General features: G+C 31.3%; 2 protein-coding genes across 2 annotated transcripts; both read right to left on the reverse strand.

The window, feature by feature from the left end:
* Positions 1-707: 707 nt before the first annotated feature.
* On the reverse strand, positions 708-1886 carry LOC133031573 (uncharacterized). Its single transcript, XM_061105106.1, has 2 exons — positions 873-1886; positions 708-788 (listed from the first exon to the last, which is right to left on the reverse strand). Exons 1-2 carry the CDS (start codon positions 1731-1733, stop codon positions 708-710), a joined length of 942 nt encoding a protein of 313 aa, XP_060961089.1. The 5' UTR covers positions 1734-1886.
* A 4854-nt stretch (positions 1887-6740) lies between these two features.
* Positions 6741-7905, reverse strand: LOC133031574 (caffeic acid 3-O-methyltransferase-like). The gene is made up of 2 exons (XM_061105107.1): positions 7517-7905; positions 6741-6780 (listed from the first exon to the last, which is right to left on the reverse strand). The coding sequence occupies exons 1-2, from the start codon at positions 7903-7905 to the stop codon at positions 6741-6743; spliced, it is 429 nt and encodes a 142-aa protein (XP_060961090.1).
* Between the last annotated feature and the right edge of the window lie 5735 nt (positions 7906-13640).

The following is a 13640-nucleotide window of genomic DNA, read 5'->3' on the forward strand; positions in this document are numbered from 1 at the left end:
GACAATGGCTTGTGTAACTTGATTTATTAGTCTACTGGTTTTGTTTGTTGTCATTTGTTGGCTCTTTTTATAAAGAATGAATATTTTTTATTTTAGCTTATATATGAATGATTGTTTGTAATGAAGATTATCTGTAGTCTATTTGAGATAAAATATTTTTGTAGTTTCATTGTTATTAAGATAATAATATTCATGCATAATTAATTTAAATTTACATTACTTTTGTAACGTTGTCACTATATAAATACGAATTCCATATTACTTTTAAATTAAAAATATGACGTCTAAAAGGAAATTTGTATGTTATCTATTTTTCTAATTTCTTTCTTTTGTTTTTTTGAAAGAAAACTTTTTTTTAATGACGTGGAAATAAAGCCCAATTAAATTTGTTTTTCTGATAATGTACTTACTATCTTTATAATTAGTGCAAATAATATTATAAACTGAAAACTGTTGAAAATAAAATTATGTTGAATAACAGTACTGGAAGAAATTATCTTAAATTAAGATATATATATATATATATATATATATATAATATTAAGTTGAAGCTCAACCATTTTAAATAGTTAATTAAACAAAAATATCTTATAACTAAGAACATACAGAATTAAAAACATAAAACAAAAATATATAGTTCAGCGAATATTAATATTCAAGAAATGGGTGAACAAAAACGTAGACTTTGACTTGAGTTTTAGATTTAGCTAGATCCTTCCTTCTCCTCCAAGAAACACATGAGTAAGAACTGTTTTAGTATGCAGAGATGCGTTCAACATATTCAATCCCTGCATATGTACATAAATATATATTAATTAAAATCAATTTATTAATTATAAATAATATTACTGATTTATCATTTAGATAATTACCTCTTTAACGCCAACAAAAACAGTCTTGTTGTGAAGAGCACCAACCTCCTTAACATTGAAGGTATTAAGTAAAGATACCATGGAGATATTAGACATGGGCTTCACTTCCAGATCGTCCATTATCATATAAGTAACCACTCCTTTCACAATACCATTTTCTTTCTCAACAGCTCCAGGTGGCAGCAGTGGTGGCGGAGGAGGCGGCGGTGGCGGTGGAGGTGGCGGTGGCTGAAGGCCTAAATCAAAATATTTGCCACAATTATGGCAAATGTCATTTATTGACCACAGATGTTCAATTATACAGGAAGATTCGTGGCCTCTTTCTGGATGATAATAATAATGGCCACAATTACGGCAAATGTTATCTATTGGGCGCGGATATTGAACTGAAGAGTCGTGGAGTCTTTTGCTAAGTCGACCTGATGATGATGATGATGATGATGATGATGATGATCTTGTTTTGGTACCAACAACGGCCGGTCTAGGAAGGGCATCATCATTAACGTTATTAGTATAAGATTGGCTTAGGTTGCATTTGGTTAAGGAGGAAAGGGTCATGGTTTGATCATCATCACCAATATGATAATTTTTATTGGTGTTAAGAAGGGCATCTTTATTGCGATTGGATTGTATATAAGTAGGGTTAAGATTGTGTAAGCTTTGATGGAGTTTGGCTAAGCTACCTACCATACCAATATCATTGGAGGATAAGAGTCTTATCGTTGTACCAATTGGCAATGAGAGAAGAGAGAAGAGGAAATCTGCCAAGTCTTTTCCTGCCTCCGCAAATACAACCTTTTTCTTCTTTGTATCGATAAGAAGTTTGAGCTTAAACTCATTATTTTGTGTTGTTGTTGCCATTGCTGCAAATTTTGATTTTTAATTTGGAGATGAGCAGCTTGTTGTGCATTTATATATATATATATATCTAAAATATAAAATAAATTGGATAATAAAGAAACAGTTGCTTTATCAATAAATGTTAATTATTTATATGCATGCATACGCGTTTTGATCTCGTCTTTCAATATATTGTTGATTAATTATATGATCATTTTCGAAATATTACTTTACATGCATATTAATTACCAGTGTCGATTATGCTACTACGTACCTGGGGAAAAAATAAATTAATTAATTTTGCATGGTGAAAATATATAGATTTCAATTTGATAGAAAATGAAAAACCGTGTTTTTGCAAATGTCAGTTGTATATACGAAAATATAAAAACTGTAAGTGTTTGCAGCAGCAGAAAGTAATTCTGCTATAGCAAAATTGAACAGGCAGAATATAAAATATTTGCAGAAAAATAAATAACTTGACACAAGAGATTTATACGTGGTATCAGTGTTCTCACGAACACTCCTAGTCCACGGGGCCACGCCCAGAGAATGAAATCAATTAATAAAGTATCAAAATTACAAAGACAATTGACTTAAACAAGTTTAGACTCCCTCTAAAGTATTGCCGCAATCCTTTGTAATCCACTTTATGAATCTGACTTCTTGAAACACCTTCAAGCCCGAACTCCCTTCGTCTTTGAAGTGTGAGTGCTTACTTCCTCCCGAAGTAAGGCTTTAGCAAGTCTTCTCCCGAAGACCAAGTGCTTACTTCCTCCCGAAGTAAGGCTTTATCAAGTCTTCTCCCGAAGACCAATCTCTTGTTCAGTCAAGTAGTTCTTCACAACCTCTAGGATAGAGTAAGAACAGAAATAGAACAACTAGAACCTAGGTGAACAACTAGGCTCTCACAAAACAAAGAAACACTCTCTTCTCACAAAAGATAAATGCAAAAAATGAATAATGGAAGAGGTAATCCGAATGGTTGCTCTCTAGGCTCTATTTATAGATCATAGAAACCAAAGAGGCAACCACAAGTTCGAATTAGCAGCTGTACAAAAACTTTCCAAAAACAAACACGATCTGCTACAACAGATTCGGTTGCTGACGAAGCAGATCTGCCCAGAAACGGGAAACTTACTAAAATCGGGTCCGATCTTCTTTCAAAGCTTGATTCCTGCCAAAAACAGATTATACATTCTGATTGTATCAAGATACAATCGAAATTAAAAAGGAAAAGGCAATAATCAAAGTTTCCCTTAAAAGGACAACTTTCCAAAAGAGAATTTCTTCTCTTTTGAGAAGTTTTCAACAAAGGAAAGTTCAGCTGAAAGTGCAACTTTCCAAACAAGGAAAATGGCAACTTATAACCGAATAAAAGAGGTAAGATTTCGAAAATGAATGCATAGCAATCTTACCATAAAAAGGAAAAATTATTTTGTCACCTAACTTACCAAAAAAGGACTTTACAGAAAAATTAAATATTTCCCAAACTTTTCTTCTTCTTCTTTTTTAAATGGATATTTCCTCAAAACATTAAAATAAAATATTATACCCTTTAATGATAATCTTTGAGAATTATTTACAAGCATTACGTACTTTTAGGCACATTGCAAATTCTGCCTTGCAAACAGTTAACAAAATTCAATAATATGTATTAATTAAAATAAAATTTGTGGTCAAGCTACCATATTTGATTGTACTAATAGCAGTATAATCAATTAGAGCATTGCTGTTAGGTACCAGTGGTGCCTAGCACCTTCTCGACATGTCGCATTGCAATTGGCTAGCGATACTCTTTAAAAGTTATTATATTAAATTATATGGGACCCGAAACGTAGTTGAACCAATAGCGATATTGACACATAGGAGGGTGCTAGGCACCACTGGTGCCCTTTAGCATTTCTCAATCAATTAATAGTTGATCGGCCTCGGAAGATGGCTGAAACCTATTGTTAGGTTATTTACTATTATTTATGTTATTTTTAGAGTTAATTTTCTTCTTTATTGTCACTTTTTAGAATAGAATTACACTTGTTTTTTGTTTTTTTTTTATATATGCGGTACAGGGGGTACTCGCACTCTGTACTTAGACAAATTTACATTTTATTTTGGACAAATTCATATCCTCGCGGGGATATTTAATGTTTAACATTTTCGCAGTACACGGGTACTCGCGTTTTAATATCTATTCGACTTTAATTACAGCCTGGTGTACTAAGTAGAAAATCTTACCAGACTTGAAAAAATTTGTTTTTTAAACTTGAAGAATTAACAAGAATGAAGCATTTCCTTTATATAATCAATAGTACATTATGGTATATATACCCCCTATACTTAGGATTTTTTTTAATATATATAAAATGACTAAGTATAAGTACAAGACGTACACAATTTAGATAATGCGAGTACTATTGATAATAAAACTTTAGGCTTTCGCCATTCCAAGCTCGTGGAATCGCAGTACCATCGAGTGCTGCGAGTCGGTATGTAGCGTCACTGATCTTTTCTGCGATGAGATACGGTCCTTCCTAATTATCCCCGAAGACCCCATGCGCTGGGTTCTTGGTATTTGGTATTACTCTTCGAAGGACCAAGTCTCCTGTTCGCAGGACTTTTGCCTTGACCTTGGAATTGAAGTATCTTGCAGTTCGCCGCTGGTAAGCCGTATTTTTTAAGTATGCATGATCGCGTTTTTCTTCCAGAAGATCGAGGTAGAGTGACTGTTTTTCTTCATTCTGCGAGATGTTGAAAACATCTCTTCGAAAGTGTTAGATATATGGTCGGTTATTCTGTTAAGTCTTACCCTTGACAGTTAAGTTTGTTAACTGTCAGTTTTGACACCAAATGACAAAGCTATCAATACCTTTGTCTAACTCAGTTGTAACTAGTTTTTTCAGTGAAGACACATATTGTAAATACAAGATAATTCATTCAATAAAGGAGCATTACTGCTCAAGGTTTTTCTAAGTGTTCGAAACTGGTTTGTGATTGTTCTTGGATCAGTGTGTTTGATTGCATAGGAATCGACTCATTTCTTACAAACTGGTATCAGAGCTGGACGGGTTCTTGAGTCTTGAAGAGATAAGCTCAGCGTGATAGAACGTGAAGAACATCCAGGGCAACAATGGGGAATGCGAAGTTCGATTTGGAGAAGTTTACAGGCAAGAATGATTTCGGATTGTGGAGGGTGAAGATGAGAGCTTTGTTAGTGCAGCAAGGGATTCAGGAGGCTTTACTTGGTGAAGAAAATATCAAGGAAAGAACAGAGAAGGAGAAGACTGAGATTCTTGATAAGGCACACAGTGCCATTATACTCCGTTTGGGTGATAAAGTCCTGAGAGAAGTGTCGAAGGAGACAACTGCTGCTGGCCTATGGAACAAGCTGGAAAGTCTGTACATGACAAAGTCCCTAGCCAATCGACTGTTCTTTAAACAAAAGTTGTATGCATTTAAGATGCAATCTGGAAAATCAGTTGAAGATCATACGGATGATTTCAACAAGATAATCCTTGATCTTGAAAACATAGGCATCAAGATTGAAAATGAAGATCAGGCCATAATTGTCTTGAATTCTTTACCTTCAGATAATTATGAACATTTCTTTGATATGATGAAGTTTGGGAGGGACTCTCTGACATTGGAAGAAGTGCAGAGTGCTTTAATGTCCAAGGAGTTGAAAAAGAAACAAGAACTGAAGGAAGAGAATTCTGCAGATGGCTTACTGGTATCTCGAGGAAGATTTGATCAAAGAGAGAACAAGAACCATGGGAACATGAACAAGGGAAAGACTCAGTCAAAATTCAAGAAAAGATGTTACATATGCCACAAAACTTCTCATCTAAAGAAAGACTATCCAGAATTGAAAAAGGGAGATCAAAGAAGGTATGGAAATGCAGATGTGGCTTCAGATGAAGGATATGAAAGTGCTGATGTAATGGTAGTAACTAATGGCTCTGTGAAGTCAAATTGGGTGATCGATTCTGGATGCTCTTTTCATATATGTCCAGATAAAGAACACTTCCTTAATTATAAGAAAATTTATGGTGGAACTGTAAGGCTTGGGGATAATAGATCATGCTCAATAGTTGGGATTGGATCTATACAATTGCAATTATCAGGGGGAGCCACTATGAAAATTCATCAAGTTAGACATGTGCCAGACATTAAGAGAAATCTGATTTCTGTGGCAATGTTAGACAATGAAGGGTGTTCTATAAGGGTTGAAGGTGGAATTCTCAAGGTACTAAGAGGATCAATGGTAATGATGAAAGGTTCAATGATCAATGGAGTTTATGTACTACAAGGAATCACCTCAAGCAACCTGGCTTCAGTTGCTTCAAAAGAAATAACCAATTCAATGTCTCTATGGCATAAAAGACTAGGACATGTCAGTTTAAAGGGATTGGAAGTGTTGAACAAGAAAGGACTGTTGGGAAAAGATGCCATACAAGATTTGGATTTCTGTGAGCAGTGCATTTTGGGTAAGTCTACCAAGGTTAAGTTTGGGACAGGGAGACATACAACAAAGGGCACTCTGGACTATGTTCATTCAGATCTCTGGGGAGCTTCCAGGATTGTGTCTCGAGGTGGAGCCAGGTACTTCCTAACCATAATTGATGACTATTCTAGATATGTCTGGGTATCAATTTTGAAACATAAGCATGAAGCCTTGAGTACATTTAAGGAATGGAAGACACTGGTAGAGACTCAAACAGGGAAGAAAGTTAAAAAGCTCAGGACTGATAATGGACTTGAATACTGTTCTGAGTTGTTTAACTCATTCTGCAAATAAAATGGGATTGCTAGACACAAAACTGTGCCAAGAAATCCACAGCAGAATGGTCTAGCTGAAAGACTAAACAAGACCATCTTGGAAAGAGTAAGATGCATGATAATCTACTCTGGTGTGCCTAAAAAATTTTGGGCTGAAGCTGTTGTGACAGCCTGTTACTTGATTAACAGATGTCCTTCAGCTGTAATCCAAGCAAACACACCTATAGAATTATGGTCTGGACACCCTGCAAACTATGGTACTGCATCAAGTACTGCATCTTTCATGTGGTACCTAATACATATTACCAAACACAACAATTATTATTATTGTAATAAATATTAATGACTCTAAAAACTCTATATGATATTAATTTTATGGTTGGTTATGTTTCTCTTTTTTCATAGTAAAATATATAAAAATACTACTTATATATAAATATATATTAATAATAAAAAGAGTAAATTGTGATATATGAAAATCTCTTTTTTAAATCCGTGTTCTATTAGCAGTTTGTTATTTCCATTTAAATTTGACTTTTATTAGCCAAGTTGTATTGTCCAAGTGTGTACAGTTGATTGTCTACGTAGACATAGTATACACATGTTATATTTTTATTATTTTACGTAAATAAATATTTTAAAAAATAAAATTTAAGTAAATTAGATTAAAATAAATAATACAAAAATTAAAGGAATTGTTTTTTCTTTATTTTTCTTTTGTACTATTTTTTTTCAATTTTTTATTTCTTCAAACTATTAACACCACCGAGCCGGCCACCACCTCCTATGATCACCACCACTGAAACCACCACATACCGTTGCAAAAGAAGATGGCTAAAATAAATGTAATTTTAAATTTATATTACTTTTGTTGACAAAAAAAAAAAATTAAGTTCAATTTTCCAATTAAAATGTATTTTGTTGAATGGTATGCATTCTAAATAAGCTTAATTATACATTAATATATAAATCAATTCAATAGGAAAATGAAAATAATAATAATAAAAAAAGGGTATGTAGGTACGTACCAACAGTCTATAATAACTTTATCTTGATCCATGTGACACAAAGGAGCAATGGACAATCCACCTTCATTCTTGGTTAAGAATTTGCTAAGTGGAGTCATTCCATAGAGCCTTTCCCCATCACGAATCGAGTAAGTGAGCACGTTGTAGCTCGCCAGTAATCTCAGCATCCGGTCCAACATCACCGGGGCGTTAGGGTTCTTTGTCGGAAGTTGTGCTACAATGTTGGAAGGTGAAAGGAACGCGACAGGACCCGCCATAACTATGATCTCCAAGAGGCCGAGCTCCAACGCGGTTTTGAGAACCATAGGCAGTACTGTAGCACTAGCTAATCTCATCGCAAAAAGGTAATTGGCTTCTAATTCCTCAGACATTTGGGTTGGTGTAGTCATTTGTCTTTGTAATTTAGCTAGGTTTAGCTAAATATGTATATATATATATAGTTAGTTGTTACCTAACTATTTTTCTTAGCTACTGACATCATCTAGTTATTAGTTTAATTTAGCTATTTAAATTATTTCCATTCATAATTATTATAGTTGATTTTTTTTATTCAATTACCGTTTTAGGGTTTAATATAGGGGAATTATTCCATATACTGTTTTTTTAACTTTTTTTTTTTTTCAAATTTACGGTTTGAGTTTCTAAAGTGTGGTTGCAGCGCTAGTTGCAATAGGGGTTTCTATACGATTTTTTGTTGCAATTTAGGTTGCAGCGCTAGTTGCAATATGAGTTTCTATGTCGAATTCCGTAAAAATGTAAAAAAAAAAATTATTTTGAAGTGTAAAAATAAAAATGACCCTTTAATATTTTATTTTTTCGTATTAATTTTTAATAAATTATCAGTTTTATTATGTATCTTATTAATTATTGTTTTTTATTTGTTTGTTGTGTTATTATTCTATATAGGTTATAATTTAGGAGTGCATTTTCTATTTTTCCATTTTTTTTTGGGAAATCAGCAGTGTTTTTCATTACTCCAAAAGACTTTTTACAATCCATTCAACACCTTTTATAAAATAAGGTCTGATCTTTTCCTTCTAAGTAATTACATTTGGTTACAATTCATTAAACCATGTAGTATCCTCTATAGAAACCTTCCTAGGCCATACACTTTGTATCCTAGTTTTACAAATATTTTTAATCCTCTGTACAATAGACTTCGGGTCTTCCTTTGTTTGCAGCCACAATACATTGTTCCTTGCTCTCCAAATAAGGTAAAGTAGAGCTGCACAAGCAGTAGTATATACCTGTCTTCAGAAAGCAGAGATGGATCTCTTCTCTATGACTCGCACCAGATCAGTTAAGTTAGCTGCTGGGGTCTTCCATCCCAACCAACTCTTAACTTGATTTAGACATTCAATAGAGAAAGGGCATAGAAAAAACAGATGCTCACAAGTTTCTGCACTCCCTAAACAGAGCAAACATGAGGGATCAGTTGCAATTTGAAATCTGAGCAAACAGTCTTTGGTTTTCAATCTATTTTTGATAGCAAGCCAAAACACAAAACTGTGTTTGGGAGTATTTAGCCGATTCCAGACTTCCTTGCTCCAGTTGACCCTATTTACCGTAGGACACAGCCACTTATAGCCATCTGCTACTTTATATTTCGTTTGAGTGAATGTGATAGGGTCAACTAAGTTCAGCAACGTACCTTTTAGAGCTACGATCTTCCTCCAATACCAGCTGCCTGTTTGGGGTATCTCATAGCTCCACCAATCCTTGCCTTTGATGTATACACTATGTATACACTATTTTTCCATTTTTACGTTCATTTTGGTCTGTTTAGTATTAAAGTGGACTGTAAGGGTTCGTTTGGTATGTCGTATTACACCGTATTGTATTGTACTATAGTATTATATTGAATTGTATTTTATGCAATATTTTTAAGTAAAACTATATGTAGTATTAACTTTTATGGGCACCTAAATATATAATATGTTAGTATAAATTAAAATTTAACTTAGTATTATATAAAAATATGATATAATCCAATTTAATATAACATAATATAATACAATACGACCTAATACGACGTTCTAAATAAGCCCTAAGTCTATAATTGTATATACAAGTGTACAGGTGACAGATTTTTATTGATCCAACTAATATTAATAAGAAAAATTTACATAATAAGCCAAAAATTTGAAAGAAATCAATTTTAATTTTTGAACTTATTTATTTATAAAACTATCTTTTTAGTAAAAATAATAAATCAGTTTTTATGTTATAATTTATTAATAGTTGTATTATAGTTGGAGACTATTTTTCTAATTATTTTATAGTTGATTTATAGTTGTAGTAAGGTTGATTTCTCATTGTTTTTAACCCTTTTACTAAACAAAATGTACTTTTGTAATTTTAAAACTTTTCAAGAGTATTTTTGTAATTAAAAATTTTAGGCTTTTAAATTGTAAAGAAAACATAGAAAAAGATTTTTTTTTTAAAATTCCTCTATTAATAACTTAAATAGTATAAAAATATTTAATATTTTAATATTTAAAAATAAAAAAAAATAATTTTGTTGTCTTTTTTTTCCTTCTTCATTTCTTCACAAATAACTGAAATTTTCAAACCGGAGTTGTTAATAGTTTCTTTGATTGTAGATTTTGTTTCAATTTAGGGGTTTAGATTTGTGAAGAAAATTTAAGATCTATAGTATTTTTTTTTTCTGGATTTTGTTTGATTTAGGATAATAGTGGTGGTAACAGTGAGATGATAGTGGTTCGATGGTGGACACACTATAAGTATTGTGACTAAAAATACGTTTAGTCACAATACATTGTGATTTTATTGTGATTTTTATGACTAATAATTTTAGTCACGGACTTTTTAATTAGTCACAACTTACGTAGGAATGACAATTTATAATTAGTCACAATTTTTTTACTTTTAGTTACAAATTTCGTTGTGATTATGAAAAGTAAGATTGTTTGTGGAAAAGTAAGATTGTTTGTAGTTACAATATTTGTTGTGACTAAATGTTGTTTTAGTCATAATATTTGCTGTGACTTAAAACTAAATTAGTGATAACTTATATCTAAATGTTATGTTTTAGTCATAATTAATTTTTTGTTGTAACTAAAAATCACATTTAGTTACAAAATTAAAAAATTATGTTGCGACTAAAAAATTATCAGTAAAGGTAACTAGTGTACGATCTTTATGAGTATTATAAATATTTAAAAGATTATTTTTGTTTTTGATTGGACTAATTAAACTATTAAGAATAATTTATTGTACGCACCTAACTTTGATGTATTGTATAATTATTGGAATATTTGCTATGGATTTTCAGTGTAGGTGCTTTTACAGTGCACCCATAAAACTAAAAGGGCTCGTTTGGAATGTCGTATTAGATCGTATTGTATTGTATTATATTGAATTGGATTATACATTATATTTTTATATAATACTATGTCAAACTTTAAGTTATACTAAAATATTATATATTTAGGTGTCCATAAAAGTTAATACCACATATAGTTTTACATAAAAATATTGCATAAAATACAATTCAATATAATACGATACAATACAATACGACCTAATACGATGTTCCAAACGAGCCCAAAGTGTTCAAATGGTGCACTCCTTATTTATTTTGGTGCCTATTTGAGAAATTTTTTAATATAATATTTTTATAGTCATATATGTTGTAATTATTTGAGACATCTTGTTAAATTTTAAGAAATTCAAAAAATTTAACATGCCAAAAATATATTATTAAGAAAATTTTCATAAATTTTGAAACAGATAGAGTTGAGTCACTACTACAATGTTAGCCTTTAGAGGCAGTTTTTTCAACCCCATTTATAATAAGGGAAGCTAAAGGGTGTGAAAATACCCGCTATGTTCGAAATTGACATTTAGAGGCGGTTTTTTGATAAAAACCGTAGGTATAAAATTGCATTATACCATTTAGAGGCGGTTGGAAATTATTTATTTTTTTTTTTCTGAATTACCCTATGCCGTCGGTTCCTTCATAGGAACCGACGGCATAGGTACACGAGATCATGACACGTGTACCCTATGCCGTCGGTTCCTATGAAGGAACCGACGGCATAGGGTCGATCAGAGTATATACTCTTCGACCCTTCTTCTTCCTTCCCACTTCACTCAGCCAAACCAGAGAGCTTCGACCAACAAACCCAGAAAAACCCTCGCCGCAGCCCCCTTCTCCCCACCCTATCTCCCCCATTTCTTAACCTTTTTAGCCCATTTTTTTTTTAAAATCCTCCATTTTCGATACTTAATAACATACACCTAAAAAGTTTTAATTTTTTAGCCTCTTTAAGTGTCATCCGAACCCAAATAGTAAACTTTGGGTGTGAAATCCGGCCACCCATTTTTGTTGAGAAATTGTTCAATCTCAACCTCGTTTAAGGTATAAATATTGCTTCTATTCTTATTGTATTATGTATATTGTTTTATTTTATGTTTTTGTAAATTATTATTTGAGTTTTTTTATTTTATTAGTAATATTATTGTGTTTTATGTGTATAGTGTCGGGATTTTTTACGGTGGTCGTCGGATTGCGGTTATTAGGTAATAATTTATACCACAATGTATAGTATATATATGTATTTGTATATTTTATTGAATATTTGTATATAATGTGTGTATATATTGTGTGTGTATATAGTGTGTGTATATTTTTTATGAAAATAAATTTTGTAATTGTATTTTATATATTTTTTGCAATGTATATTTATTGTGAATAAAATGACATTGGAGGGATTTTATTAGTTTCAAAAAAAAAAAATTAGTTTAGAAATAAAAATTTTAAAATGGAATTAGTGTGTGATATAATTTTATTTTTTTGAGATAATAGTGTGAGATATAATTGATTATATATATGTATGTATAATTTAGTAACTAAGTAACTTGTTACAATTTTTTATAACTAGTTATAAGTTATGAAATAATTAATTTTGTAATTTCGTTGTATTTCTTTATATTATAGGGGTTCGGCATAATTTTGTGTGTAGCGTATTTGGGCTTGCAATTATAGGTATATACTTTTACTAACTTTTTCTTAATATATAATTAATTATCAATGCATGTTAGTTGAGTTTGAATATCTTAAATATTCATCCGTAGTGAAGTAGGTTCTGCGAATACATGTAGTCGAATGGGTGGATTAATTTTGTATTGTTTATCTGTTTTGTTTGTTATTTTAGGCACTTGTAAAATTTTTGGGAACGTCCAATTACAGCCGTTATGCTGCCGAAATTTCGGTAGAATTAGGATAAATCTTACTAAAACCATTCATAATATAGTTAATTATAACATAGTAATAAGAAGTTAGGTCACATAAAAAATAATAATATTCACATTTATGAAAACTTTTTAATTTTACCAACATTATAATCAACTAAACAACCTAATAACATGAACTAATGTAAAACGAAAATTTGAGTAATTTTTAGATTAATATGAATAAATTGTGTGAGAGACTTAGTTAGTTACATTGTGTAATTAGTAACTAGATATAATTAGTTACTAAATAAATTAACAAAATAAACATATAAAATCCTTCTTTTTTTATTTTTTTTTCTTTCATTTGAGAGGTTCAATGTGAATTTTTATTTTTCAAAGAAAATAAAGAGCAAAAGTTAATTAAAAGGGGAAAATATTAGTTAATACCTTTATTGCTTTACCAAAAATTTTTCCCCTCAATTTTATTTATTAGAAATATTTAACATTTTAATAACATTCTAATCAACAAAACAACCTAATAATATGAACTAATCTAAAACGAGAATTTAAGTAATTTATAAATTAATATGAATAAATTGTGAGAAACTTAGTTAGTTACATTGTGTAATTAGTAACTAGCTATAAGTAGTTACTAAATACTGAATTTTTTTGGATAGGATTTTTGTTATGGATAAATCATGGATGCGTGAGGAGAGAGACACATTGCGATTTCAAGTAGGGTTCGATGCATTTTTAGAGTTTGCCTTAAAGAATTCTACAAATCACGATCGTATTCATTGTCCGTGTGTAGATTGTTGTAATGTATCTAAAGGGAATATTACAATGATTAAGGACCATGTGTATTTACGAGGTTTCAATAGAAGTTATACTAATTGGTATTACCATGGCGAACATTTACCTAATG

Source organism: Cannabis sativa, chromosome 9 (assembly GCF_029168945.1).
Source record: "Cannabis sativa cultivar Pink pepper isolate KNU-18-1 chromosome 9, ASM2916894v1, whole genome shotgun sequence".
Taxonomy (NCBI): Eukaryota; Viridiplantae; Streptophyta; class Magnoliopsida; order Rosales; family Cannabaceae; genus Cannabis; species Cannabis sativa.